At 40.8% G+C, this 26,065-nt stretch overlaps 1 protein-coding gene across 2 annotated transcripts in view; it reads right to left on the reverse strand.

Annotated features, from left to right (window-relative positions):
• The window catches only part of HDAC10 (histone deacetylase 10), a 79,173-nt gene that overhangs the window by 18,385 nt on the left and 34,723 nt on the right, over positions 1–26,065 (reverse strand). For both annotated transcript variants that reach the window (XM_077472869.1, XM_077472870.1), the window contains exons 7-15: positions 25,513–25,581; positions 24,502–24,628; positions 21,759–21,824; positions 18,707–18,766; positions 17,763–17,852; positions 15,064–15,170; positions 11,654–11,721; positions 3,966–4,200; positions 409–499 (exon numbers count right to left, since the gene is read on the reverse strand). In XM_077472869.1, coding sequence (XP_077328995.1) covers positions 409–499; positions 3,966–4,200; positions 11,654–11,721; positions 15,064–15,170; positions 17,763–17,852; positions 18,707–18,766; positions 21,759–21,824; positions 24,502–24,628; positions 25,513–25,581 — 913 coding nt within the window. The remainder of the gene's footprint in view (positions 1–408; positions 500–3,965; positions 4,201–11,653; positions 11,722–15,063; positions 15,171–17,762; positions 17,853–18,706; positions 18,767–21,758; positions 21,825–24,501; positions 24,629–25,512; positions 25,582–26,065) is intronic.

Genomic DNA, 26,065 nt, shown 5'->3' on the forward strand with positions numbered 1-26,065 from the left:
GGGGGTGGGGGGGTCTTTCAGTCCAGGGCTAAGTGTGGACATATGATGTAGCTTATTAATTAGCAGGGACAATGCCGATAGCCAGTCACTGACGTCCCCCCTCAGCATTTTTTCGCCCCACTGTAATACATGCAGGCCCATCCTACATGAGTGTAACAATTCTGCTCTGAATTTAGCAGCAGAGCAGCATCATTGTCACACTATCATAGGAAGCTGCATTTTAGGTGGACTTCACAGTCAGGTATGTGTGGGATTTTGCACGAAAACCAGGATAAAACGCTGTAGATGCACATATAGTTACCTGCTGCAGCACAAACTATTTGAAGGCTATAGTTCTACATTACATCATTTAAACATGCACAAATTAATAAAGTGTAATAAATAGAGCACAATGTATTTGAAACATACCTGTGCATTTGCAATTTTATCAATAGCAGCTAATGTTTTGGCCACCGATTCCAGCAGGCTTTCATTGTCCAAATTCTCTTGGCTGAAAAGACTGAATATAGAAAAGCATGAAAAGTTTACTGGAACAGATAACTGTACCATTTGCTGTACAAACGCTGCAATATTAGACAAATAGTCTTTAAGGGGTCTAGAATATCATATCTCAACATACCCCTGTATAACTTATTTCTGAAGCCAAGTAGAAACTATAGTGTATTTTCGCTAAAAACACATTTTTGTATTTTTATTGTATTTGTGCCATTCTTCCATTATATGCTTTGCTATTCTGAAGTTTGCATGATGGCATTTTATGCACAGATTTGTTTAGTGAACTGTTTAATATAATGATGGCTACCAATTGTAAGTGAAATAAAAATGATTAAATAAAATTATATATCATTTTTTTTTTAAACCCTTAATTCTGTATACCACTAGAGGTCCTTCCCTGATGATTCCTTCAGACTGCAGAATTTTGAAGCCCTGTCTAATATACTTGTAGATAACAGACAGTGGATGTTTATGCAGAACAATCTAGCAGAAGATATCTTTTTACATCAGATACACATGAATGCCATCTATATCTTATTCAGTAATAAATCAAGGTGGTGGCTTATCTTTAGACTTGAAATGGAAAACCATGCGGTGATAGAATAATGTACAACCCAGCTCATGAAGTTTTTTCTTAATAGTAGTGGTCCTCAATATTTTACTTTTGGGCGCATTCACATCAGATAAATGGTCATGAATTTTATTGCACTTTCAAGCTTAGGCAAATAGCACTGACATGACAAAATCCACTGTTTTCTGTGCAGACCATTGATATTAGCACATATTCAGGTACAGTGTGAAAAATCCCTACAGGCTCTACTTTTGGTGTGTTGGCCTGCATTTTTTAATTCAAGTTATTTGAGAGTAATGCATTTGAACACACATGGCTACATGGATCCAAAACACATTAATTCATTTTCCATCACATTTTATATGAAAGGCCTTCAGCTGTTGTTGCATCATCCTCCATACCAGAGACACAGAATGACGAACACCTAATATCAACCAGATTTTTGGCATCAGTTATCCCCTGCAATGGAGGCAGGCCAATTGAAGCAGATATCAATAATGTCTTTTAGGTCTAGTTTACACTAGCATTCCTCTACAAGGGCCAATTCGCACAATGTGCGGTGACAGATGTTTTACCACATGATCACCACAGGAAACTATTTTTTCCTACATATCCCATTCACACTGCAATGCAGCACACAGGTCCAAAACGCACTGCAATATTAGGCAGCGCACATTGCAGTGAATGAAGTGTATGTTCTGTACACTTCAAATAAAGCTCAAACAAAGCAAAAAAAAAAAAAAAGGGGAGCAGCGCGATGCAATGAATTGCTCCTAGCCCAGCTGGCAATGCACAGAGCACTGAATCAATCCTGCCACTCTGCGTTGCAGTGTACATTAGCCCTTAGAACCTGATTTGGGGTTTTCTTTTACTTAGTTTCTTGGTCCTAATGGTTACCAGGCAAAATAGAGTGAATAACAGAGCCAGAGATGGCAAAAAACCTCACCAATGCTCTCAACCCTCCCCACTCTATCCTTTAGGTATATTTTAAGCTATTAAAAAAAGAAAAAAAAAAAAGAAAGAAAAAAAAGGTTAGCTGGAGTTGGTCTTTAATTTGTTCATCTTTAACGTAAAGTGGATCTTTACCCTGAAATGAAAGTTTCCCCCTATCCACCCCTCCTCTCTTTTCTAACTTTTTTTTAATTATTTTTTTTATTTACCACTTGCCTAGGTGAATGATATGCTCTATGCTTGCAGTGCCCCCTAGGATATGTACGTCACATATCGCAGAAAGGTGGGGGGGGGGGGGAGCGGGCAGGCCATGCTTTGGAGTGGACGGCCGGCTTTATTGCCGCTCAGCTGTTATTACAAGCAATGAGAGGGGTCCCACCGGGAGGCCCGAGCAAGCAGCTAGAGGGGTCCCACCAGGAGGCCTGATGCTTCGTTCGGGTCTCGGATCTAGTGACCCAGAAGCGATGCCAGTTTAAAAAAAAAATAGGAAGTATTCAAAAATGCAGATCTTGACATTTTGAATACTTTCAAGTGCAGGGGAGGGGTTTGGTGTCCCTCCATAAAGAGTACCTGTCACAAGGGATGGTTTCATTCCTTGTGACAGCAATAACAGTGATAAAAAAAAAAGTAAAAGGACAGTGTAAAAATAATTTTTTTAAATATATAGCATATCAAGCAGAGAATATCAGCTAGAGGTGGCCGAAATATTGGTATTGTATCGGCACCAAAAAAAAAAACAATATTGATCGATCCTTACTTTAATGTCCATTTAAAACTACGGTACATGTTGGCCATACTCTAGATGGGCAATATTACTTTATCAGTCAGTGCACTGTACGAGAAAAAAAAAAAAAGAACCAATTCGTCCATTGACACAAGTGAGGTGGATGAAGGAATCAGCCTCCACTGAGACATTGTATTCTTGAGTCCCGCTGTCAGAATACACAGACTGAAAGCAGTTTTCCAGCACAACAACTTTGAAAGAAGGTAATCAAACAACTGACTTCTGTGAGGCAACACCCTGATCAAAATTTGTTCAGTTCAGCATGGAATTCCAATCCCTCTATGGCCAGTGTAAAACTACCACTACTACAACTACTGCAATTTCACTACAAAATGAATAGCATTGTCACCATGGTAAAGGAAGTGGAAAAATAATAATGAATCTACTGGCAGAATTATTAGGATATAAAACCATGTTATGGGGGGGGGGTCAGAATAATAAATACCCATTTATACACTGTATACACTGTATCATATGTCCTTTCTGACTTTGCCTATAGTTCCACTTTAAAGAGGGAATCCGCGTTTTTTTTTAAAAGCCAGCAGCTACAAATACTGCAGCTGCTGACTTTTAAAATAGTGACACTTACCTGTCCAGCGCGCCTGCGATGTCGGCACCCGAAGCCGGTCTCTCGATCGTCTCTCGGGTGCTGCCGCCGCCATCTTGGGTATGGGAATCAGGAAGTGGAGCCTTTCGGCTTCATTTCCCGGGTACCCTACTGCGCATGCGCGAGTCGCGCTGCGCAATAAGGATGGACCCGCTGCCTCTGGGATCTGTGTGTTTCCCAGCAGGCAGCGGGGGACTTTCGGAAAGGGGCGTAATCTACGCCCCTTTCCGCAGAGAGCTATCCTGGAAGTGGGTGCAGATACCCCCTCCCCCCTGAAAGGTGCCAATTGTGGCGCCGGAGGGGGGGAGGATTCCAATGAGCGGAAGGTCCACTTTAGGGTGGACCTCCGCTTTAAGCAATAATAGCCTACATAGAGAAATCTTCATGTATACTATGTTCTAAAATATGGCCACCGCAGTGACTGCACACTAGTAGCATGCATATCGCCTAATTAATATAAACTATACTATAAAGAAAGGCTTATAAAAATTCATGTAAATCCTTTAATCATATGAGGTACATTCTAAATACTGTGTGAAATATCTTAAAATAGCTACCTTATTGCGGCCTTTACTTGGTCACTGGGAGCTGTGCTCTCTTCCACTTGCACATTAGTAGCCAGTCTAGAAGTGTCTGCTTTGGGAGATAGTATGCAGGTTGTGGACTGAGGCACAGCATGCAAGATTTTCTTCATATGATTTTCAAGAAATTCATCAATGGTGGAAACATCTGTATGTTGGGGACTGGCTGTAGACAAGCCCTTAGTACTTGGCTCCGGTATCAACCTAGTTTCTGTCATAATGGAACACAATGCGTACAAATAAAACATACGTATTCAAGTCATACAAGGTAAAAGTAGAAGTGTGAAAAAACAAAAATATAATTTGGTTATCTGCTTACTTCAATCCACCATCGTAATGAAACCTAATAATTTTGAAATGCGTGGCAAAACATCAATTCAATTTAAACTATACCTTTGCACTTTAAACTATACCATAATCACTGCCTGTTTGTCTATATTCTATTAGTCAATAACATCCAGAAAGTTTATAGGATAGTTAAAATGTAAGAACCTATACTATTTAGGATTGTGGGGCTACAGTAATGGTTAGACATACAGGGTGACCCTGTCTTACCTGTCCATGTCTCTGGTCCTATACAGAGTCCAGACTCTGCCTGACACAATTGGCATATGGAAGGGTCTTCAGAGTCTGGATTCCATAGGGATGGACCACAGCCCTGAACCTGTACTGCATCCTGAGGCTAACTACCAACTTTGCACAAGTGCCGAGGTGAGCACCCACACAGGATCGAGAGCCGAAGCAACATTTCAGACTGCGCCCATGATCCAATCTGGATGCACCCCTATTGTTCCAGAAGCAAAAAGTGAGGAGTTGGACTGAAAAGTTGATTGAAGATTTCAAAGAGAAAATAAACTAGTTAAAGTGGAGTTCCAACCAAAAGTGGAACTTCTGCTGATTTGTCTGCTCCCCCCTCCGGTGCCACATTTGGCACCTTTCGGGGGGGGGGGGATCCTGTTCCCACTTCCGGGAGTCCAGGCCGCGGCCCATGACATCACTACTCGGCTCCCTCCTCCTCCCCCTGCCGCCGAGCCAGTAGGAGAGAGGAGCAGAGCCTCGCGCATGCGCAGTAGAGTTCCCGGCGTGAAGTCGTAAGGCTACACTGCCGGGTTCCCTTACTCACAATGGCGGTGGCATGCACCCGACAGCTGATGAAAACATCGCTGGACTCCAAGTGTCCTATTTAAAGCCAGCAGCTGCAGTATGTGTAGCTGCTGGCTTTTAATTTTTGCAGCGGTCGGTGGAACACCACTTTAAGCTAAAAGTGATTTCTCAATAAGAGAGATGAGGTCCATCAAATTAAAACACTAGCAAAAAAGTAGGTTAGGGTTATAGTGGGATGCCCAGAGCATCTCTGATGTCTACAGAAGTCTCCCTGGTAAACAGAGGTAATGAAAGAATTGTTAGGACACATGTCAAATTTTTGAACCTGAAAGAAGACATAGCAAAGCGATGTTTAACCACTTGCTTACTGGGCACTTAAACCCCCCTCCTGCCCAGACCAATTTTCAGCTTTCAGCGCTGATGCACTTTGAATGACAATTGCGCGGGCATACAACACCGTACCCAAATGAAATTTTTATCATTTTTTCCCAACAAATAGAGCTTTCTTTTGGTGGGGTATTTAATTACAGCTGGGAGTTTTATTTTTTGCTAAACAAACAAAAATAGATGCAAAAAAAATAAAAAAAATCATGTTTAATAGTTTGTTATAAAATTTTGCAAACAGGTAATTTTTCTCCTTCATTGAAGTGCGCTGATGAGGCGGCACTGATAGGCTGCACTGGTGGGCACTGATAGGCTGCATTGGTGGGCACTGATAGGCATAGTTAAGGCGGCACTAATAGGCACAGATAAGGCGGCACCAATGGGCACAGATAAGGCGGCACTGATGGGCACAGATAAGATGGCACGGATGGGTGGCACTAAGGGGCACTGATAGGTACCACTGATAGATGGGACTGATGGGCACTGATAGGTGGCACTGCTGGGCACTGGTAGATGACACTGATGGGCACAGATATGTGGCACTGGGGTGCAGCACCTTTGTTGAGGCAGATTGTGGGCACTGCTGGGTGGCACTGTGGGCACTGCTGGGTGGCACTATGGGCACTGCTGGGTGGCACTATGGGCACTGCTGGGTGGCACTGACGGGGGCGCACTTATTTTTTAATGATGTGGCACTGGCAGGGGGCAGGTGGGCACTGGCAGGGCTGGCCGTGATCGGGACTGATGTCCCGATCACAGCCGCCGGTGATCGGCTCTTTTTTTTTCTCCTCGCGCTGTTAGCGTGAGGAGGAATAATAGCAGATTACCGGCTCCGTTGTATCACATGATCAGCTGTCATTGGCTGACAGCTGATCACGTGACAAGGGGTCGGGATCGACCCCTTGCTCGGATCAGTGATCAGACGAGTCTCATAGACTCGCCGATCACAGAGCGCGCCGCGTGCGCCCCTCAGGGGGCGCGCAGGCCGCTCGTGCACGGGACGACATCAATAGACGTAGTCCCGGCAAAGGAGATCCGCGATGTAGCCGTCATTCGGCTATAGCGCGGGTCTCAAGTGGTTAAAATGGGGTGAATATCCCCTTTGGACTTAAAAACGGTGAATAGTTTGGAGTAAAACCTATGGAACCATACATCCTCTGGAACTGGGGTAATGACACCTTGATTCAGAAAATCCATGAGGTTTTATTGGAGATTTGCTAATCTGTGTGGTGGCACAGGAAGGTTGGAGATGAGAAACTGAGGAGAAGGTAGGAAGCAAAACTTTTGTTTGCAGTCCTGGAATACCATCTCCTGTTCCCAGGCATCTGAGATGCAAGCTGTCCAAGCATATGCAAAAGCTATTAAATGTTCCCCACTGTGAAAAGTGGGGGTGCAACGGAAGGCTTGCCCAATGATTTGGCAGATAGTGAGTGCCAAGACATGCTAGTGGACAGAAAGCCATCTCAGGAGTGTCTACATAGTGGTCAAGGTGATGAAGAAAAATGAGGGGACATTTCTTAAGAGAGCGAGAAGAAATGCAGGTTGTTCGTAAGGCTTCTTCCGCTGAGGAAGATGGGTGTTCTTGCCCCCATTAACATCTTTGATGTTGTCAAGAGCTGGTCTGAACAGACTCTCCCTCAAAGGACATGCAGATCAAATGCTTTTGACACACAAGGGTTTCTGTAGTCCAGCACTTTAGTCAAAAGTGCCCTACACATATGTACTAGCATGAAACACAAATGCAAGAAAGGAGGCTTCCAGCAAACTATCATAGCTAAAATTTAACGCTACAGTCACCTACTTCACATATTCGGATTAAGCAATTGTCCACATCGGTAGTTAGATCTCTTTTAAGGCATTTGGACCAGCCAGACATGGTTTGAAAAAGAAGAGTTACAGCCAACCAACCAGTGACAACAAAACTCTGTTAACGGCTTGCTGGGTTTGGGTCCTTTAAGAAGTGTGCATCCTCTCCTGGAATAGTAAACACCTTGTTAAGGCAGGACAGTGCCAGATAGGCAGTGAGTATAGATCATATCCTCACTAAAAGGATGCAAGGCTAGGATCCAACAGCTTATTAGGATGTTTCCATAGAGAAAAGTTGAAAAAACTGACTATGATGGAAAGTCTTTGCAGGCGTAGGAGTTTTAAACCACCCAAGACTGGAAACTGCTAGAAGCAACAGGCTGTTTCTCTAGTGTCAAAACAGTGTTCACCCCATTAATTAGAACTGAAATAGTTTGGATTACTCTCAAAGTAGTAGCAGTAGACTGACGCCTCAGGGATGAGCTCACCAGTCCATGACAAATTCTCTGCGTACGATGGCTAGAAAGCCCCTAAAGGCCACAGGCAAGTCAGAAATAGAAACTGTGGGAGAGGGTGCAGGAGCAACAACCTGGGTAGTTTGGGTCATATAATTTCACATTGCTGCAGTAATAAAAACCTCAGCCAAAAGAGGAGAGGATCTAGCCACACCCAACAGACCTGCAGACGACTAGCAAGATGGGACAGACTCTAAGAGCAAAGTGATATCATAATTTTAGTGCCGCTCCTATAGCGCCTCAAAGATGCGGCTTGCAGAACTTTTTTTGGCTTCCTGCCAGCACTCTGGCTTTCACACTGGAGTGAGAGGAGAGGCTCTTTACAGGCACTATGCAAGCGCCTGTAAAACGCCTCAGTGCGAATTAGCCTAAAAGTAGGCAAACTGCAAAAATCTCTGGAGTGAGCTGGGGGTACGGGGTACAATGAGATTGTCCCCTGGTGTCTGAATGAGACATGTTAGGACAGTGTGATCGTAAGGCTTGGGGGAAGAGGCATGGCCGATCTCAGAGAGTTTTGTAGCAGATAAGGATGGGATGGCTGGAGGTGATCAGAGTCACTGTAGGCAGCCAGCAGGAACTAATCAAAGATCAGAGTTCTATGCAGCTCAATGCATGCAGCAGCAACAGCAACAGCAGGGAGATGCTGATTCACCGCTGTTTGGCTGGAAAGAGAGAGCTTGTGCATACAACACTTCACCCAATAGATGATGTCAGCACTCAATGCCACAGCATTAACCACTGTCAGATACATGGAACAATGGTGACCAGCAGCCTAAGCAAAAGAGGTAGCTCAAAGTGCTCAGCCTGGCTGGCTTACTCACTAAATGAATCTTCAGAGACAGGGCAAGCGCTAAGGCAATACCAGTGGCTCTGGATTTGGAAAGCACTGCACAGCTAACTTTAGCAAAATGGAGTGTGGAAAGTGTCCTATGCAGAAGCCAGTGCCCAACTTTCACTTTCAGGCTATTCCTGCAATGTTTAGTCTGGCAGGGTCATCACATGGTACACCATAAGCCAGGGTGAGGATAACTGTGCCAAACAGGAACAAAGCACCAGCAGGGATGTAGAGAACACTACAGGGGTGGTTTACGCAATTAAATGTCCATGGAACCTGTGATACATACGCAGAACTAAGAAAGCATTTAGTGTAAGAATGGAAGCACACGTGAGAAATATCCGCCAGAGATTTGATAAACATTATTTATCAACTTCAGAGATAAACACAATAAAAATCCGGAAGGGATGCAATTTTGGGGTACTGAGGCCCCCAAACGCCACTGGAGGGGTTCCAATTATGCAAGAGAGAGTAGTAAGAGGAAATCATTTTAGATACACCAATTAGGTTCCCTTGCACCAGGGGATCTAAATAAAGAGGTTGACTCAAAATGTTTTCTTAGTAATTATTTATTATATGTTTTGTGGGTGGTCAACTGGTCATCTTTGTGGGTTAGTTAGGTTCCCATAGAGCTATGATGACTCAACTAAAGGAATTAAGTTATTACAATAATATAGTTATGGGATATATAGAGATGTAGCTCTTTTGCTGTACAACCCCCCCCCCCCCCCCCCCTTAAGGATATGATGGTATCCCTTCAATTTACCTCTATGGTTTTGCGCATACAATTGTTGCTACTATATATATTTTTATATTTTAATATATAATTTTATTTAGTTAATTCTGGTCCCAGTATGTAAAAATAGGTGAAACTTTTAATGAATTCATGTTTGCTATTAGAACATACTTTCATTTGGTTAGCATATGTGTTTTAACCATGTGTCACATTTAGGATTTTTAATGAATTAGCATTTGATTAGCATATTTGTATGTTACTATTCATGATTTTTTAAGATTTATTTGTTTAGTAAATGGTGGTTTTCTGGGATGAGATAGTAGGTCTGCTCCACAGCATCGTCCTGAGATTGATTGTTATTATAGTAATGCGGCATATTTGCTTTTGTTATATACATTGAATTTGTGGGACCATGGCAAGATGAAGTAGGTATTAGATCCATGTTGCTGGGTGATGGTCTGTATGTTATCTAGATGTGGATATCAGTGCAGCTATCGGATTACACCAAGCCTATGGGCAATAGAATGTCCTTAGGCTACAAGAAAATGGCGATGGCCGATTATTTAACAGACAGACTAACCGTCCAATTAACATCCCCCTGAGGAAGATATGTAATTTCCCTGTATCAACATGAGTTGGGGAGGGGATAGGACGGTGTAGGAGACAGCTGGTCTGTCTCACAGTGGAGGAACCTATGACCTCAACACGTTGCCAGTTTTTTAGGCTTTGAATAGAGCGGTGCACTGACGCACCAGACCCATGTGAGTACCCTGCATTGCGGCTTTTTTGTATAATACATTTTTTATTTAAAAACTATATCACGCTATAGAGTCTTCTTTCCTACTGTTTATATATGAAGAAACAGCGTTATTGAGCAGCCCAGGATCCCGCGGTTATCATAGAATTCAGAGGTGATTTATATGCGTGTTTTGACCATGCTTAAATGTGAAGTCACATGCTCAGAGGTGAGCGGCTATTACCTAAGGGGGAGCGCCACAGTGTGGACAATTCAACACGTTTTGATCACTTCAATCAAAGGATTTATTTATTTGTGTTGGACTTTATGGACTTTATGATATTTATTTTGCACTGATCCACAGTTAGCGAATCACAGTTTGTTGCACTATAGCACTTTATTTTCACTTTTTGTCACTTTTATTTATTCAGCATTTACTCTAATGAACTTGTTTTCGTCTATCTCCATCATGTCAGTTTGACTTGTGAGATTTTAAAGAGAATTATTATACATATCAAAGGAATATATCACTTTATTATTTTATTATTATTTAAGCAGTGTTATGAATGTAACGTATGTGATGCATGTGAGTAAGATATACATTATAGTATCATATAGCACTATTGACACTTTATTCAATCACTGCTGCTATAGCAGTATAATATGTAGATAGCGCGGCACCATTTTTTGATATTTATGCACACACACGGCTAGATGGGATGTGATTGCCAGCAGCTGTCCATATAATTTTTACTCTCAGTAGGTAGTGCGCAAGACTTTCTAATTTTAAGCGATGTAGAGAACAGTCTGGATGATACATCTTCAATGCATCATAGCTGAAAAAAAAAGACATCCAATCTCCTAGGAAACTAGCAAAAAAATTGAGACAGGCTTATATTGAGAGGGGTTGTCTAATTTGTCAGTGTCCAAACCTCCTGTAAGCAACAGTTCTATTGTCTCTCAATGGATAAGAAATAAATCAGGCTACTGTCGTAAAAATAAAGTTATTCTCTTTCCTTACAGGATTCTACATTTTAAAAGAACACGAATAGCAGTTTTAAATGCATTTCTGCCGTATTAAAACAGAACTTGTGATAATAATGCAAGGCAGGCTTAATCAGCTCAAGTTAAAGAAAGGACACACGATTTTTGCTGTGCTCTCAATTTAAAAAAATCTGTAAATGATGAATATGTTATGTCATGGGTGCACCCTGTGTTAACTGTAGACACATTTTTATATTATATATTTATAGAACATTTTTATATTATATTTTTATATTTGTAGAGAAGTATATATAAAAATTGGAAAACAAAAATTAACTATTACTTCTTCTGCAAGTCAGTGATGTTTTTATCTGTTTAGCTACCGAACAGGGTTTCTTTAATAAATGGCAAAATGATGCCTTCTGAGTACATTAATCATTGGAACAGTGACCTTTAACTGTCGGAAACCTACTAAATCTTCTCAATTTAAAAAAAAACAATCAAATGCAACTATTTTCATTAACAACAATACAGTGTGCAACAGAAAAAAAAATGCTAATATACCATCATGCAATAAACTCTTCCAGTATGGAGCATGCACATGTCTTGAATTCTGTATGGACTCTAATGCACTACAAAAAAAAAAGAAAAGGATTATTTTTTTTTTTGTCAAAATAATAGAATACTCTAGAAATCAGGGATCAATTTCTGTCATTTATTTAGCTAGAGAGGATGCTTAATCTATGAAAAAGTCTGATGGCAAGCTCTAGTTAAAGATGAACACAAAGCAAATATAAAAAGAAATCATGCATGTATGTGTAAATGAAAAAAAATAAAAAATAAAAACTAAGTATATGTACCTGAATTTCAATTAGTATAAGCCTCTTGAAATCCCCTGCTCAAGCTGGAGAAGGAGAGGCCACTCAAAGAGACAATCAATCAGTTGTGTTGCTATGATCATGTGGTTAACATGACAGTAGGAGAAAGCATAGTGACAGAGAGAAACTCATTAGTCTGCTGCTTCTCCCTCACTGTACAGTCAGAGGCTTGGGGCAGGAACAAATCTAGTTGTGCTGCTTGAGCTGAGAAGTCAGGTCTTCATGGTGGCTGTGCTGTTTGACAGGGCTAAGTACGGTAAATCTCAGAATATAAATTAATTCAGTGTGCACCATATGCCTCTGCAAATCCAAGTATTACCATAAATAGGAACAGTGACACAATCACTGGGCTGTGCATAACCTGTACCTCTGTAGACCTAAGGAAGGGACCCAGCAGGCCCAACCACTAGAGACTGCCTGCAGAAGACTACAGGAGGGTGGCAAATACAGTGGTGAAAATTATTTGATCCGCTGCAGATTTTGTACGTTTTCCCACTTTCAAAGAAATAAAGGCACTATAATTGTTGTCATATGTGTATTTTAAATGATAGAGACAGAATATCAACAAAAAATTCTGAAAAAACACAATACAAATGTTATAATTTGAGTTGCAGTTCAGTGAGTAAAATAAGCATTTGATCCTCTGCCAACCAACAAGAATTCTGGCTCCCACGGACTGGTTACAGTATGTGCTCATGGGATACACAAATTAGTCCTGTCAATTTAAGGTGCTTCCAACGACAACCTGCTATGTGTATAAAAGACACCTGTCCACAGAATCTTTCTTCTATTCAAATCTCCCCATCATGGGCAAGACCAAAGACCTGTCAAAGGGACAAGATTGTAGACCTGCACAAGGCTGGAATGGGCTACAAGACCATCAGCAAGAAGCTTGGTGAGAACAACGGTTGGATCGATTATTTGCAACTGAAAGAATAACAAAATAACCATCACTCACCCTCAGTCTGGAGCTCCGTGCAACATTTCACCTCATGGGGTAAAGATGATCATAAGAAAAGTGAGGGATCAGCCCGGAACTACACAGGAGGAGCTTATGAATGATCTCATAGCAGTTGGGACCACAGACACCAAACAAACCATTGGCAACAAATCCTGCAGTTTCTTAAGGTCCCCCTCCTCAAGAAGGCACTTGTACAGGCCCATATGATGTTTGCCAATGAACATATAAATTGATTCAGTGAAGAATTAGGAGAAAGTGCTGTGATCAGAAGAGACCAAAATTTAGCTCTTTGGTATTAACTTGACTCACCGTGTTAGGGGGAAGAATAATGCTGACCCTAAGGACACCATCCCTACAGTCAAGCACGGAGGTGGAAACATTATGCTTTGGGGATGTTTCTCTGCTAAAGGTACAGCCCGACTTTACCACATTGAGGGACCAATGTATTCTACCAATGTATGTGTACGCGGCCATGTGAAGGGTTAGAAAGATTTAATGCACTATAACATTAAATGCTTGAGAAACAAAGTGTCCTTCTGCTGTACTTTCACACGTAGCATAACCACAGGCCAAACAAGCCCCATAAATAACTGAATGTGAGACTATGTCCCCGGGCAGGCTGCCCACCAATATCCTGTGACGCATGTTGCTACTTGCTAGTTTTTAGTTTTTTTTTTGCAAAATCTTTTTTATTTAATTTTTCATTAGCATACAAAATAAGTCCACGCAGGGGCCAAACCTTCGCCCACGCGGGGGCAGTTCTTCTGATGCGGCAACATACTGCAACAGGGCACAACATACAACATAAGCAAACTAACTTATACTATAACCCCAATGTGGGGAAAGGTTCAGTTCAGGAGAATCTGTGCTCAAATTGGTACCAACAGGATAATGCAACATGAAAGTAGTTGGGTCAATATACTAACAGACTAGAGATATAGTGTTAATCTAGGAATTGGTTACTTCATCAGTTGCCGTGGTATTATCATCTAGCCAACAGGTCCATACCTTTTCAAATTTTTGTGGACAACCCCTGCCTGAGTAGGTGGCTTTATACTGGGGTAAACACGTATTCACTAGGCTTTTCCAGAATCTGACAGAGGGGGGAGACGATTGTTTCCAGTTCATCGTAATGGCCTTACGAGCATAGTTCAATAGCAGGGATATGAGTATTTTCCTGGCTCTGAGCATTGACAGTTGTTCCACCAGCCCCAGCAGACAATATTTAAGATCATAAGGAACACGAATTTTAGTGACCTTAGGAATCACCAGTACTTCTTTCCAATAATGTTCGATTGCTGGGCAAACCCTAAAAATGTGGAAAAAGGCACGCCGGAGAATGCGCTGGCGACATCTGGTGCAGCCTGTGAGGCGTGTAGTGAGCTCTATGCACAATTTTGTATTGGACCAGTTTGTCCCTAGCTGAGACCAGAGGGGAGAAGGAAAAGTCCCAAATCTCCCTCCAGTTGTCCTCGTCCAGTTCCAGTATTCCCCCCACTCATTTCCTGTGGAGAGGGGACAACCCGGGGCCGTCAGCAATCAGCAGGGACCCTTAGAGCTGAGACATGGGTTTCTCCAAGTCTTTCACCGGAAGGGTGGATTCGAGCTCCGAGTATGCCAATTCAACTAGTTGGCCTAAGAACTGACACCTGTAGGCATGAGCGATTTTAAGATACCTAAAATGGGCCCATGCAGGCACATTAAATGTGGTGCGTAAAACATGAAAGGGGGTGAGCTCTCTGTTGGTGATAACATGCTCAAGGGTCAGTATTTTGCTACTTGCTAATATATATATATATGTACTGTAGATGCTTTTGGCTATGGAAACGGGCCAGCGTAGGCACCCTGACCAGTCTTCCGCTATGCAGCCCCATACACAACAAACTATGATGCCGATTTTTAATGCTTTCAACACTTTAACCTCAGGGACAACATGTTAACTTGCTGCCCAATTTATTCCCACTGACTTTCAGATTAAATTGTAACAAGGTAATTAATGTTATCTGGCTAACCAGTCAGTTGTGAAAGTGATGGCTGATCGGTGTATACCATACATTTTCCTACAGAATTCAATACATTCTCTAACAGTGACAACATAATATGATAAGGGGAAATTCATTGATAAGCAAGCATACCTGAAACATGGCACCATTTCTCCTGATAACCTTGGCAAAGGATCTCCAAGCAAAGTTCTTACAGTCATGGAGACAGATTCTGACAGGGATCCCAGGTGATATCCACCCTGTAAAAAGATAAAAGATTATTTGAAATTCAACATAAACGATTGTCACATTTAAATAAACAGCCTTGACTGACAGTACAATGCACAAAAGGATACAGCAATCAACACAATTTACTCATAAGTATGCAATTTTACTAGGTCGATATTAAAAATGATTGGTTTAGGAAAACAAATTATTATGTAATATTACATTGACACCCCTGATCACCCCAGCCAGACAGCATAATCAGGTCTTGACTGTGGGTAAGTAACACAGTTTCACAGAGCTGTTTGCAGACTTTTGAACAATAAAGGAGCAGCAGCACAATGAGATCAACACTATCAACCAAAAAGGCTGCATTAATGTCATTGGTATATATGGTTTATTTATTAGTGTTAAAGGAATAGAGAAGTTGTTAAATGTTGGGTTATTTTTTCAGATCAACCCCTCCGCTTACATAAAAAATATATAAATACATATAAATGGCTTTAGTGAAAATGTCCCCCATGTGATAACAAAAAATAAATAAAGACCAATTGGTCTAGTGATTGGGAACACTGTCTGTGAGTAGATGTAAACCGGTAGACATCAATGCAGGTCAATAGGTGAAGAAATCTTGTGAAAAAACTGCCACCAATTAGTTGAAGGCTTACCAGAATGGTTGGACTTGAAGGGGCATATACCTCTCAAGTCAAAAAGGCTTTTGTGTCATAACATCATGATTGATGGAAAATCACAGACAATCCTGATGTCATCGATATTGCTAATCTTGGTATGGTATGGGGCATCAGTATATGTTCAAACGGACATCAAGTGAGATACAGCCAATGGAAGGACTCTCAGGGAAGTGAAAATCAGCTCACACGATAAAACCAAAAGAATAAAAACGTTTCCATATAGTGTGATAACGTTTGAAATAGTTTAATTAAAAAAAGACTAAAAATTGAAAACTCACATGTCAATCGAGAATAAATCGCATAAGATGGCACAATGGCAATAGTGGCACTTCACCCGATGCGTTTCATCCAAGTAGACCCTAGATAAAGTCCACGACCGAAACGCGTCGGCGAAGTACCGTTATTACCATTGTGCCATCCTATGCGATTTATTCTCGATTGACATGTGAGTGTCTAATTAAAAATAGGATAAAAATTGAACTACTTCAAACGTTATCACACTATGTGGAACCTTTTTTATTCTTTTGGTTTTATCGTGTGAGCTGATTTTCACCCCCCTTAGAGCCTTCCATTTGCTGTATCTCACGTGATATCCATTTGAACATATACTGATGTCCCATGCCATACCAAGTAGGATTGTCTGTGGTTTTCCATCAACCATGGCGTTTTGGCACAAAAGCCTTTTTGACTTCAGAGGTATATGCCCCTTCAAGTCCAACATTTCTGGTAAGCCTTCAACTAATTTCTTCACCAATTGACCTGCATTGATGCCTACTGGTTTACATATACTCACGGACAGTGTCCCCAATCACTAGACCAATGGGTCTTTATTTATTTTTTGTTAGTTATTACATGGTGGACATTTTCACTAATGTCATTTATATGTATTTATATGTTTTTTTATTTAAGCGCTGCATAATTTTTTTCCTTTTGGTCATGTGCTGCTTGTCTTCAGATATGCTGGCTGCTTAATCTTTTTACACAGCGCGGTTTATCTTGTAACACTTGTCTTTCAGAACCACCAAGGGTTTGAATTAGATTGGGTAGGGGGGTTTGGGAGGCACCTCTGGGTGCTTGTACTTTATGCTTGCAGCAGTTTTGCAATGGAAGATACTTTTGCATTTTATAAAACTGCATGGTAGATTCTCGTTATAGTTTACTTTATAGTACAATTTAAACTAAATAAACTAACAATGAGTGCCTTGTATTTGCTCCACTTTGTTCTGTTAAACGTTCCCCTAAAAGCACTTTGCTATAAAGCTTTGTTAATTCTGCAGTAATCCAGTGCTGTCCTGTGTACACTGTTATCAGTTAAACTGTTCCCAGCTATCTCGGACAACTACAAAACCACGTCTCTCTATTTTATGGGCAGCAGAGGGGCAGTGTTGCTTAGTAATAGCTGCTTTCTGTGGTCCTAATACAGAAGGGTTAGTGAGTGTTACCATTCTAAAGGCAGGTACACACGGGCCGAATGTCTGGAGACAATGTCTGGTTCAAAGAAAAAAAATGGCCGACATTTGGCCTGTGTGTGTGTCGGTCCGATGGGCTGGCTTCTTTCGGACGTGCATGCTGGAAAACCAGCAGCCGAGGGGATAGCTGAACTAACCTTGCATGGTTAGTACAGCGGACAGTTTTTTTTTTTCGTTTAACCAGCGGGGTTGAGCGAAAAAACACTAAGTGTGTACCGGGCTTAAGACTGGAAGTGTATTACTAATAGAATCACCAGATAAAAAAAAAAGAAAAGAAAGCTTAAAAAAGTAAACCAATGCAGCCACCACAGCCAAGGAGTGGTAAATTGCAAAAGATTACAGCTTTGTTTTTGGGTTTGCATAAGCTTTTAAGTATTTAATAACAAATACATCATTTGGCAAAATGCTAAATCAATTAGTATGCTAGTAATGATGCAGACACAGTAAAATGTTGTTAAGTATTTACCTCAAGGACAGCACATAGTTTTCCATGGCCAACATGCATAAGCAGATGAGTGAGGTGGGAAAAACACTCCGGGGTTGCACGCATTAGTCCCTGTAAGAACAGAAGTGTACACCATCTATGTTCAATAACACAGTGATAACCTTATCTCCGCACTTATGAATACAAAAAACATGAAATTAAAGAATGGCAGTTTGTCACATACCAAAACATCTGTGTGCTAGGCTCTGACTGAAGCAGTCATCTACTGGACTAAGTGCTGCATGCCAGTTCTATAGCCATGATAACCAACTAAGATTCACCAAGTCATTGCTCTTAAACAGCTATGCAGCACTTAAAGTGGTTCTAAAGGGTTCAACGTTTCTTTTACCCCAATGCATTAAGGTCAAAAAACTTCTGGGTCCACCCCCCCCCCCCGCCTCATATTTATAGTACCTGAGCTCCATCTCGGTCCAGCAATGTGCATGAAAGCAGCAGCTCTCTATCTCCTCATTGGCTCCCCCTGCTGTCAGTCACAGCCAGTGATCTAATTGGGGGGGGGGGGGGGGGGGCGAGCCACGGTCCTGTGTGCACACACACTTGCTATTGGGGGGCACTCAGCAGATGTAAGGAGCCAAGACTGACAGTGGGGGACCCCAAAAGAAAATTGGGGCTGCTCTGTTCAAAACCATTACATGGAGCAATGGTTTGTTATTTTTATTAGATCAGAAAGATGTCTATTGCAAACTTAGGAAAGAGGAACTGTACAATAAGATAATACATCTCCAGGACATACAGAGCACATATATACATGTTACAGCACAGTCATGTGTGGAAAGGTAAGGATATTGTCTTTTAGAATCACTTTAAGAGAATGGCTGCTTCTATCAAAGCCTTATCAGTTTTTTTTTATGACAGAATTAAAAATATACATTTTTCTAAAGCATTATTATGCAGAACATACATACCTCAGGGTCTCCAAATCCTGAATCATATCCAGCTGACACCAAAACAAGTTCAGGATTAAACTAAAAATATAAAGAACTTTGGTATTATTTCACTGCATGGAATTTTCAAAGATGCTATATGTCATTATATAAAGCTATAAAAAATGTAAATCTGTTAAACATGTAAATAAAATGCCCTACAAATCCACAAAGTTTTTAGTGCAACAAATCAGAAGGACCTATTCCAGGTCTATCTGCACCACTCATGGTCACGTGACTCGTTTGCATAAATTATTGAATATGGTAAATTAAGTCCAATTCATCAAAAAAAAAAAATTGCAGGTAAATATTGTTTATTGTTTTAAGCTCTTTAAGTGGATGTAAACCCGAAAATATATATATTGTAATATATGAAAATATATAAAATGTAAACCCGAAAATATATATATATTTTTTTTAAGGCTTGTACAGTATAGGACAGGGATATGCAATTAGCGGACCTCCAGCTGTTGAAAAACTACAAGTCCCATCATGCCTCTGCCTCGGTGTCATGCCTGTGGCTGTCAGAGTCTTGCTATGCCTCATGGCACTTGTAGTTCTGAAACAGCTGGAGGTCCGCTAATTGCATATCCCTGGTATAGGATTTTATGTCATCTGTAGTTAGTTCTCCCCCTTGCTGTGAGTGACAGGTGATTTACATATCTCATGCACAACCCTGAGAGAGGCTTTCTGTGTACTTCAGATCACCTCCTCCTTTCTTCTTCAGCTCTCCCACTATTGGCTACTCCACACCTCAGCATGATTGGGCATGCTGAAGTCATGTGGTGAATTTTATGAGTTTTGACTGGAGGTTAGTGATCATAGCAGACACTCAGTAATACAAACCTCATGGACATGTCATATGTTTGCCATTATGTAATGGGCCTACCATGTATGAAAAATCTCATCGAATTTCCTCAATTTTGGTTTGTCACATGCAGTAATACCCCATGTGGTTTAATGGGGTCAGAGCCCACCTCTATTCTCTCCCTTTTCATAAATAACTATTTTTATTTTTTATTTTATTTTTTTATTAATTTTTGCCATCGCATTGTAATATCATCACAATTTCTACTTCAAAATCGAACGTATGGTATTTTAATTCCCCCACTAGAAGGAGCCACAGACTGTTTTTGTCCACACATGGTTTACCCAATCTAGGAAACCATGTTTGTAATGGGGGGGGGGGTGTTATATTAGAGATCTATGTCATTTTAAACTAGTTTTATTTTTAACTAGTGATTTTTTTAATGAATGTATAGCCATCATTGTCAGATGCAATTGTTTAGTAGATGTGAATGAATGAATGAATGAAATACTTATATAGCGCACAATGCGAACTGAATCGCCTCTAGGCGCTGTGGCGAGCTTTGATCATCTGCTAAAAGAGGAAGGTCTTGAGTTTTTTCCTAAAAGCCAGGTGATTTTCTTCCAGGCGGATGTTTATTGGTAGAGCATTCCATAGCCGAGGCCCTTGGACAGCGAATCTCCGATCCCCCTTGGATTTATACCGGGCTTTGGGCACGAGGAGGAGGTTTTTGTTGGCTGATCGAAGACTGCGGTTTGGTGTGTAATGATTTATTTTCTCCATTAGGTATTGCGGAGCTTCTCTATGCACGCATTTGTGGGTGAGGCAAAGGGTCTTGAACGTGATCCGATTTTTTACGGTTAGCCAATGTAAGCTCCTCAGTGAAGGAGAAATGGATTCCCAGGGTTTTTTTCCTGTTATCAGCCTTGCCGCCGTGTTTTGGATCAGTTGTAATCGCGCAAGTTGATATTGTGGTAATCCTATGTAAAGCGAGTTTGCGTAGTCCAGTCGTGAATTAATGATTGTTCCAACTACCACTGCTTTGTCATTCTTTGGGATAAAAGGGATGAGTCTGCGAAGCATGCGCAGCAGATGGTGAGATCGACTGACTACTGCTCCTATTTGCGCATCCATTGACATTTGTGCGTCTAAAATAACCCCGAGACTCTTCGCTTTGGTCTTTGGGGAGATAGTCTGCCCAAAGACGGTTGGTGGAGACCAGGAGGTTTTGGTTGCGGGCTTATGATTTGGGTGTAAGATAAGAAGCTATGTCTTTGATTGGTTCAGCTGGAGGGAGTTGGTGGTCATCCAGTCCTCTATTGATTTGAGGCAGTTTTCAAGTTGTTGTTGGTGATCTTTTTTCCCATTGATCCGGAAATAAAGTTGCGTGTCGTCAGCGTAAGAGTGGAAGCAGAGATCTGAGCATCTGATGATTTGAAGGAGTGGGCGAATGTAAATGTTGAAGAGAACGGGTGACAACGGAGAGCCTTGAGGGACTCCCGAGTTTCGGAGAGGAGATGTGTGTGGCATGGGATGATATTTGAGAAAGAGATAGATTTTTTTGTCCCCAATCTCCATGCTTGGGCATCCTAGCCAATTACACCCCTTTGTGCATTATAAAAGCAAACAGAAAATGGCAGTTAAGGGTGAAACGTACGTAGAAGCGCAGACTCGTCATTTTCGGGTCCTCTATGTGACATCCTTTGGTATAACCAGAACGAGGCATGGATCGCACGCCACCGCAATTCTAATATATCCACCTGCACATGTTGTGGACACCTCAGTTTGTCCTTCGTGGAGTCTGTTCACTTACATCCTCAGCCGCCATCTGGAGGGTGTCACATAGTGGAGATGCCTACCTAGGATTCCTCTGGTCCATTTAATTTAAGCGCATTTTGACCTACTGTAAAAAGTGGTTAGACACCTTTGGTGAGTTGCCATCATCCTCATGAGCACTCGTGGTGAAGCTTTTATTTGCAGGAACATCAAACCAGAAGATTTCATTTATGGTGTTGGGATTGTCACTTTGGACTTTATATATTTATTTGCTTTTGTAATCACCATATGCCTTTTCACTTTTAGTTTGTATGTTTTTAATGCCAAAACCTTTACATTGGATTTTTTTTTTTTTTATACGGTTCAGTCTTTATACTTTCTTAAAGGAGCAGCTATGTTTTAAATGAATACACTAGGAGCCATTTTCAAAACACTTATCACATAACTTACCTCAAATGCTAAAGGAAGAAGCACATGGAAAAAAGCTGCAATATAATCGCCATTACTCATGCCAATCTGAAAATCATGGTTAAAAGAAAACAAAAAATGTAAATGTAATTTTAAATTATACAGACTGACAAAGAACTGATAGCCAAGTATAACTAAAGGTAAAAGTTTTTTTTTAGTTTTGGAGAGACTGGAGAGGGATTAGAACACTTGTCAGGTTTTTATTGCTTTCTGTGCCCCCATTAGGGAAACTCATCCTCTCTATTTGTTCTGTTTACCATTATCATTGAAAGCGAAAAAAGGAAAACCCACATGTTGTCCCCAGAAAAGTAATATAGGTAAAATCTTCTAATGGGGAACATTAGTTCTGGTGACCTGGGAGCCCCCAAGGGATTCCCTTAATAGGGATTTCCTCTCACTTCCTTTTTTATCTATGGGACAGAAGTGAAGGTAAATCTCCCCAGTGGAACACAGATGGCAAAAAAAAATCAAACATTGAACAGGGGTTATAACCCTCTCTTACTCGATCTAAAATTAGAAAAAAGTTTTGCCTTTAATACTATTTTAATACTTCAACGTAAGATTGGTTGTGCAACATCACGACTTCAGTCAGATTTAAGTCTGCCCTTTAACCACGTGCCAGCCACCTATCACATATTTACTGCAGCAGGCTGGTTCTATTGCGTGAAATCACTTACTTGTACATCATTTCATGCAATAGATACTGGGGGTGGCCCATGCCCCCAGAGGCGCGATCACGTGCTGATTGGGAAGGGGATGCTAATCACCAGGTCCGGCACACCCCATGTCCGCCGGCCACCCGGGACTGTTCCCAGGAGTGCCAGAAAGGCTATGTAAACGAGGCAGTTCGTCGTTCTCACAGGGGAGAAGATGGAGATCAGTGTTCTATCTTCTCTCAGTCAGAGCAGCCCCCACAGAGTAAGAAAGCATCCCCTAGGGACACACTTAACCCTTTGATCGCTTCTGATGTTAACCCCTTCCCTGCCAGTGTCATTAGTACAGTAACAGTGCATATTTTTAGCACTGATCACTATATTTGTGTCACTGGTCCCCAAAAAAAAGAAAAGAAAAAAAAAGCGTTAGTTAGGTGTCCGATTTGTCCGCTGCAATGTCTTAGTCCACCTAAAAAATGCTGATCGCCGCCATTACTAGTAAAAAATGAATAAAAATTTCAAAATTTCCTTTTGCACAAAACCAATCAATATACATTTATTGGGATTTTTTTTTACAAAAAATATGTAACTGAATACATATTGGCCTAAATTAATGAAGTAATTTGTCTTTTTACATTTTTTTACTGGATATGTTTTATAGCAGAAAGTAAAAAATAATATTTGTTGTTTTTTTTTTCAAAATCACCAGGTCCGGCACACCCCATGTCCGCCGGCCACCCGGGACTGTTCCCAGGAGTGCCAGAAAGGCTATGTAAACGAGGCAGTTCGTCGTTCTCACAGGGGAGAAGATGGAGATCAGTGTTCTATCTTCTCTCAGTCAGAGCAGCCCCCACAGAGTAAGAAAGCATCCCCTAGGGACACACTTAACCCTTTGATCGCTTCTGATGTTAACCCCTTCCCTGCCAGTGTCATTAGTACAGTAACAGTGCATATTTTTAGCACTGATCACTATATTTGTGTCACTGGTCCCCAAAAAAAAGAAAAGAAAAAAAAAGCGTTAGTTAGGTGTCCGATTTGTCCGCTGCAATGTCTTAGTCCACCTAAAAAATGCTGATCGCCGCCATTACTAGTAGATCAGTGTTCTATCTTCTCTCAGTCAGAGCAGCCCCCACAGAGTAAGAAAGCATCCCCTAGGGACACACTTAACCCTTTGATCGCTTCTGATGTTAACCCCTTCCCTGCCAGTGTCATTAGTACAGTAACAGTGCATATTTTTAGCACTGATCACTATATTTGTGTCACTGGTCCCCAAAAAAAAGAAAAGAAAAAAAAAGCGTTAGTTAGGTGTCCGATTTGTCCGCTGCAATGTCTTAGTCCACCTAAAAAATGCTGATCGCCGCCATTACTAGTAAAAAATGAATAAAAATTTCAAAATTTCCTTTTGCACAAAACCAATCAATATACATTTATTGGGATTTTTTTTACAAAAAATATGTAACTGAATACATATTGGCCTAAATTAATGAAGTAATTTGTCTTTTTACATTTTTTTACTGGATATGTTTTATAGCAGAAAGTAAAAAATAATATTTGTTGTTTTTTTTTTCAAAATTGACACTTTTTTTTGTTTATAGCGCAAAAAATAAGGTGATCAAATACCAACAAAAAAGCTCTATTTGTGAGAAAAAAAAAAGGACATTAATTTTGTTTGGGTGCAGCTTTGCAATTGTCAGGTAAATTAATGCAGTGTCATATCGTAAAAAATGGCCTGGTTATTAAGGGGGTAAAATCTTCCAGGGGTTAAAGTGGTTAAAGTTTAATCCGTTTACATATCAAACAAAGGAGGACAAAATTATTTCAGCACAGGCTGTCGAAAGCAAAACTACACATTCTACATGTAAGAAACTGTAATATTTGGCTATGCGCAGTGCATTAGACATGACTTTGTTTAGGGAGCCATAAATGGCTTGAATGAATTTAACTCAATTGCAGAAACGGAAATGCTCTTAACACATCTACTATTGTTGAAATTGTGCACTTTGTTCTTTAGTTTATATTATGATCAATTTTCAACAGGAATAACATTTGTAAAAGAACCCTGAACTTTGTACCTTGTTCCATGGAAGATTTATATTGTACCCTGTTCCTTTGTCTTTTCCAATAAAATCATAATCCGACTCACGTAGATTTGGCCAGAATGATCCATGTTCATAGCGATGCCAGGAAAAGTAAAGGACACTACAGTACAAATGAGGTACAGTCAAAATAAGGCCAATAAATCATTACACGGGGTGTTGTGCTCTAGATTCATATTAGCAGAATGAACTAAAAAAAAAAAAAAAAACACTTCTAGAATTCCCCACCACAAAATGCTGTTTGCAATTATTACTGATGGTGAAGTAACTTTAATGAGAAAGGTAAGACAATAATGGTGACAAAATATCATCTCTGCAGCTGTATTAAAAATATTATAAAATAAAAACCACCAATAATCGTGTCCACACACCACACCCATGTAATGTCCAATGTGAGTAACAGTTATCTTCTTATCCTGTGTACTACTTCACCCAAAACCAAAAAATGCATAAACGTCCAATACACTCCTATATTCAAATATATTCAACTGTGATTTTCAATCAAAATCATCAATCCTCTGTGCAGCTCCAACCAACACTGAAGATTCACCAATGTGCTCCACTCCTAGCAATCACCAGTTGTGCTCTCGCCCTATTTTATAGGACCTAGTGATCAATAAACACATGGTCCATGAAAAAAAAAATATAATTTTCCCTGAGGGTGACCGGGACTCTGACCGGGACTCTGACCGGGACTCTGACCGGGACTCTGACCGGGACTCTGACCGGGACTCTGACCGGGACTCTGACCGGGACTCTGACCGGGACTCATAGCACTTAACTAAACTATTATTAAAACTATAAAAGCACTCACATAATTAAAATCCAGTTTATTTAGGGAGAAAAGAAGTTGAAACAGTAGTATTTTATGAGTTGGGAATGCATTATTTATAAAGCTAAATGCCTGTTGCTTATAAGTGTGATCAACCCTTCTATTATTATTCTTATTTGATAGTAGAAGATAGGATTACAATACTTAGCATGCACCTTGGATCATCTTCAAAGATGTACTGGATCCCTTGTCCATGGTGAATGTCCCAGTCAACAATCAAAATTCTGTAACAAAATTGTATAGTTAGATTAAAAAAACAAAAAAAAAACCTGTTTCAGAACAAGTCACATAACAGTATACTTTTGTCATTACTTATTAATAAACACATAGGTGGAGATTTACTAAAACTAGAGCACTTAGAATCTGGCGCAGCTGTATGGTAACCAATCGGCACTTACTTCAGCTTGTTCAATTAAAGTGATATTAAAAGACAGTTTTTATATTTTAAAAATAACATGCCATACTTACAGTCCTCTTCTCAGGTTCCCAGCCGGGGTTTCTGGCTTTCCCTTGTGATGTGCCCCCAAAGCAAGCAGCTTGCTACAGGGACACCCAAGCAGGTTTGCTCCTAAACCGCAGCTCTGTGCGTCTATTCACACAGAGATCACAGCTTGGCCCTGCTCTCTCCTCTTTGGGTTACTGGATGTAATTGACAATAGTGGGAGCTGGCTCCTGCTGCTGTCTCAGTCTATGAGGAGGGAGAGACCA

Source organism: Lithobates pipiens, unplaced genomic scaffold, assembly GCF_037356315.1.
Source record: "Lithobates pipiens isolate NorthernLeopardFrog02 unplaced genomic scaffold, aLitPip1_a1.2 Scaffold_8, whole genome shotgun sequence".
Taxonomy (NCBI): Eukaryota; Metazoa; Chordata; class Amphibia; order Anura; family Ranidae; genus Lithobates; species Lithobates pipiens.